Source organism: Ichthyophthirius multifiliis (assembly GCF_000220395.1).
Source record: "Ichthyophthirius multifiliis unplaced genomic scaffold scaff_1120509251402, whole genome shotgun sequence".
Lineage (NCBI taxonomy): Eukaryota > Ciliophora > Oligohymenophorea > Hymenostomatida > Ichthyophthirius > Ichthyophthirius multifiliis.
Window position 1 is genome coordinate 55,355 of NW_004085908.1, and position 5,294 is coordinate 60,648.

Sequence of the window (5,294 nt, forward strand, 5' to 3'; positions counted from 1 at the left end):
AAAATAATTAATTATAAAATAAAGTTACATTTACTTTATTTCAAAATCATCACAATAAAAATCCAAACATAAAATAACTAATAAAAAATACAAAGACGCCTTAATAATTATTTTATTATTAAACATCGCCTTAAATTTAAAATAATTTTCTAGTGGAATCGATTTTAATACATTATTATGATTTTTCATTATATTTATGTTCAGAAAAACAAGTAGTGCATTTTGTTTCCGTACATGCTATACATTTACCGTATTTTTAAATACATGTAATACATTTTTTTGTTTTATTTTCCATAATAAAACCTTAATTACATTATAAGCATTCTTTAGATTAATTACATTATTTACACCCTGTCGGGCATTTTATTATATTAATTCCATTAATTACAGTATTTCCACTTCCTAAATTTCCATCTTAAGCAGAAATTTGCATTTTTTTTTTTAAATATCATTACATTATAAACAGATGGGATCATCACAATTTTGACAATTAATTTATTTAGAAAGACATTAAGTACAAGCTTTAGTTTTTGAATCTATATAGAAACCATTTTAACATTTTTTGCAACCATTATCATTACAATTTTAACAATTTTTAGGACATTATTAGCATTTTCCAATACTCTCAGAATAAAAACTATCACCAGGGCATTAATTTACACAACTACTATTATGAGTTTTAAATTTAAGTCCTTCGCAAACAAGACACTCAGATGGATTCTTAGGATTACATTATGAACAATTTTCCTTGCAAATTGTAAATTATTTATCTGAACCTAATCTATATCCTTTAACAGTATCACATGTAATACAAGTATTAGAATCTTTTTATTAAAGACATCCAACTAAAGGTTTTACACATTATTAAGAATCTTAAGTTAACTTAGATCCCATAGCACATGTATTTTAGCACGAATTATCAGCTTATTTTAAATATCCTTATTTGCAAGTGATACATAAAGGAGAATTTTTTTTTCACAAGTTTTGCAATTTCCTTAACATATTGTGGATATCTAAGACTCGCATATACCCTAAGCTTAATTAAGTTTATATCCTTGTTTCTCATTACATTTATCTACACATTAATTATCTTGCAATAATGTCAAAAATTAACACTTACTACACTGATTAGGTAATGGTCCTGTACATCTAGAGCAACTGCTATGGCATGGTTCGCAATTACCATTCTTTCCATATAGGCCTTAAGGACAATCTGATTTGCAAGTATTATCTGGGTTCTTGAATTTACCTGAAGGACAAAAGCCTTATTATATACACTTTCCATCATTGACTACTCCGGAGCATTTTGTAATACAATTTTCCCCTCCATATCCAGATTAGCATATACATTATCCGTTTACACAGACTCCTTTTTAGGAACAGAAATTCGGACATATACGGGAATTATTACAGAATCTATTATAATCTTAAGGACATGTGATTTAACCTTTGGCTTTTTTACCACTTTTATCAATATCCTTTTATTTACCTTATTCTCCTATTCCACATAATACTTATAATTAAATATCGGGGAAAATAACAGATATTTCAGATGCATCAGAGGAACATTTAAATTTATGACATCTTACAGAAATATCATATTCATACTTAGATGAGGCTTAAACAGCTGTAGATTAGAAGCATTTACTTTGAGTTGAATAATCAGATAATTTATCCTCTTCCATTTCTAAATCTTCTTCATCATCTATAGCATTAGGATTTGTACATAGATCTTCTATTTCAGGTTATTCCATTCTACAATTGTCTGCGTATTTGTTAGTTTCGGAATAAGCGAATCCTTCGTATTCAAATGAACATTAAAAATCATCCACTTTTTAAGGAAATTCAGGGTATTCAGTTTTACTTTAACAAACGTTTTCTAAGAATTCACAACCTTTTCCTTTTCCCCAAAATATCTAACCAGCCATATTTCCATTTACTTCAGCATAAAAACCTGTGTCTTTTAAAAGAGCAATTGTAAATATAGAAATAGAAGATTTAACTAATATTGAAGATTCAGTCATTAATTCATTATAAATAAGAGTTCTTTTCCAATGCGAACCTATTTTTCCTATAACACCCTAATTTATTTAGAAAAATAAATATAAATATATTTAAATACATATTTATATATATTTACATTTACATATATATAAATTACTTAATTTTCTAGATACATTCCTTCAGCTTTTGGACAATTATAATATTTTCTAGTAACTTCAATTACATTTTTGGAAGTTAAAATAAAAGATTGTTTTCCTTAGTAAGTTTTTTCTTTTAATAATTTTTATTAAAAGCTTTCTTTATATGGTTTATTAGTTTCAGGATCTATCCAATATTACATTATATGTGTTGAAAAGCCAATTATATGCATAATTTCATGAATAGTAGTTTCCAAATCATTTTGAAAAGTTTTCATATCTCCCTCAATGATATCCATTTTTTATATGTTAAAATTAACACGTCCAAATGTAGGTCTAGTTATTCCTTGATCAGCAACTGCACAAAAAACAGCATCTGCAAGTTCTCCATTTTTTTCTTTATAATAAACTATGTATAAGTGTAAATCAGAATTAGCAATACCATCTTTTTAATCTTTATCAGGAATATCAACTTCATAACATTTTTTTAAAAAATTTTTAGGAAAAATGTTATTTTTTTTTAATTGGATATACTTTTAAAAGTCTTGTGAAAAAAAGCTTAGATGCTTCCATAATTTCTTTTAAGTATTCTTTTTATTATCGGGTTATACCCAATTTTATTTAATCTAACATAGAATAATCTATAGTTATTCTTATAGGCTTTGCCTCTTCTGCTTTTTAAAGAATACGTTAGCCATGATATGAATTTTCCATTTTTTGGTAATTTTCTAACAATTTGTCATAGTGATCTTGTAATTATTTACTTTCGTGGCCGCAATTGCGGTGAGTACTGGTTAATGTAACTATAATTATGAAACTAATTAAAATTAATTATTGAAGCATATTTTTATTATTATTATTTTTAATTCTGATTTTATAATTTGTATTAAATTTTATATATAATATTACATAAACATTCATTTATATAATTAGATAATAATTTTAAATTGTAATATTTAATATATATTTTTATATGGTATTATTATTAAATATTTTTTAATTTATATATTTAAAGAAAAAAAAATGATTTAAAAATATATATATAAATTAAATTAATGATAATAAATTAAAAACTTTCTTGATTACACAAATGATAAACGCTTTTAAAAAAAATATGATAATCAAAATATAATATTTAGTTTATTAAGTATTTAATTATTATATTACTAAAATTATGGAATTTTTAGAATACAATGAAATATAAAAATTATTATAATAAATAATTGATATTAAATCACAAATTTAAAAATAAATTTATAAAATTAAATGATTTTCTATAAATAAAATATAAAAAAAATAAATTAAATTAACAATATTTAAAAATATATATAATTTATTTTATATAATATATTTTAAATATTAATATAAAAACAAACAAACAAAATAATAATTAATAATTATAATTTGAAAAATCATATTTTATTATTAATTAACAATTAAATATATATTTTTTATAATTAAATAATCTAATTATAAATAAAAAGAGTTTATTATACTTTTATTAAAATTCAAAAATATAAATTTAATTATTATTAAAAATATAATAATAAAAAAAAGATTTTTTATTAATATAATTAAATTATATAATGAAAAGGATAAATTAAAAAATTATATTTTATTATTATAAAATACTATTATTATTAATATTTTATTATATTATAAAATTAAAAATTAATTTAAGATTAGATAACTTTTTAATCAATAAATAAAATAAAATTACAAATAATAATAAATTAAATAATATATGAAATATTTAAAAAATATAATACTTTTAATAAAAATATATAATGTAAATATATATAAAAATATGTATAGTTATTATTTATTTATTATATAATTTTAATAAATATAAAATTTAATATAATAAATATATATAATTTAAAATTATATAAAATATATTTCAAAATAAATAAAAATTTTTAAAATCTTATGATAAAATTACAAATAATTAAAATATTCATATTTATTTTCATTTATTTTTTTAGAAATTATAATTTTAGAATAATTTTACATAAATGAAGAAAAAGATATGAAAGTATTTTTTAATGAAAAAAATTAATAAATAATACAAAATAAATATTTTTACTTCAAATATTATAATAATAATAAAATATTTAAGTATAAAATTTAAGTTTATAAATTATTATTATTGAAATTAAACATATAAAAAGATTTCTAAAATAAAAATTTTTAATTAATACAAAGAAATTTTTAAAAATCTAATATTTTTTAATTTTAATCAAAGCAATTTTTCTTTTCTTTTAGATAATGTTTTTTTTTATAAATTATCAATAAAAAATTAAAGATTACAGATTTTATATTTTTAAAATTATACAATATAAAATTAATTTTTCACAAAATAATTTTAACTCTCTAAAATTTTTTAATAAAGAATAATAATTTTAATTATACAATAATTAAATTTCAATAATTAATTTTAAATTTGTAAAAAATAAAAATGTATAATAAAACATATTAAACAAATAAAAAAAATATTTTATAATAATTAATTACAAATAAATTTTCGTTTACTTTATTTCAAAATTATCACAATAATAATCCAAATATAATATAACCAATAAAAAAGTAAACACTGCTTAACAATTATTCTATTATTAATTATCACCTTAATCCTAAATTAAAAATCAAGAAAACTGGATTTTAGTGTATTATTTTGATTTATCATTATATTTATATCCAAAAAAACAACTTAGTGTATTTATTTTCATTACATATAATACAATAACTGTATTTTAAATACATCAAAAGCATATTTTAGTTTTATAATCTTTAATTAAACCTTAATTACATTATGTGTATTGTCGCGATTAATTACAATATTTAAATTCTGTCGCACTATTGCTGTAATAATAATATTTCTTTTATTATCAACTGTAGCAGAAATTGTTAGCATTTTTTTTGAAAGGTTATTACATTATAAACAGATGGTTCTTTATTTAAAAACAAACATAGGCGAATAAAATAACATGATTACTAAATATATTGACACTTTAGAACATAAAATGGTTTTCAAGTATTTAAAAACGTTATATTGGATAATAATGAAAATGATTAATCAGAATTCGAAAATATTATAGAATTATATTTGGGTGACTAAGAAATACTAATATCATCTTGTTTATATATCAAAAA

At 19.3% G+C, this 5,294-nt stretch overlaps 1 protein-coding gene across 1 annotated transcript, besides 9 other annotated features; it reads right to left on the reverse strand. All coding sequences in view use genetic code 6, as the record gives it.

Annotated features, from left to right (window-relative positions):
* Nucleotides 1-2,839, reverse strand: IMG5_197060 (leishmanolysin family protein, putative; the record flags this gene model as incomplete). The annotated part of the gene is made up of 2 exons (XM_004024206.1): nt 1-2,081; nt 2,162-2,839. 2 exons carry the CDS (start codon nt 2,837-2,839, stop codon nt 201-203), a joined length of 2,559 nt encoding a protein of 852 aa, XP_004024255.1. The 3' UTR covers nt 1-200.
* Nucleotides 2,840-3,076: 237 nt separating this feature from the next.
* Nucleotides 3,077-3,154: a microsatellite.
* A 15-nt stretch (nt 3,155-3,169) lies between these two features.
* Nucleotides 3,170-3,214: a microsatellite.
* Nucleotides 3,215-3,466: 252 nt separating this feature from the next.
* Nucleotides 3,467-3,496: a microsatellite.
* Nucleotides 3,497-3,579: 83 nt separating this feature from the next.
* Nucleotides 3,580-3,720: a microsatellite.
* Nucleotides 3,721-3,740: 20 nt separating this feature from the next.
* Nucleotides 3,741-3,784: a microsatellite.
* Nucleotides 3,785-3,843: 59 nt separating this feature from the next.
* Nucleotides 3,844-3,884: a microsatellite.
* A 97-nt stretch (nt 3,885-3,981) lies between these two features.
* Nucleotides 3,982-4,040: a microsatellite.
* Nucleotides 4,004-4,056: a microsatellite.
* Nucleotides 4,057-5,205: 1,149 nt separating this feature from the next.
* Nucleotides 5,206-5,243: a microsatellite.
* The last annotated feature ends 51 nt before the right edge of the window (nt 5,244-5,294 follow it).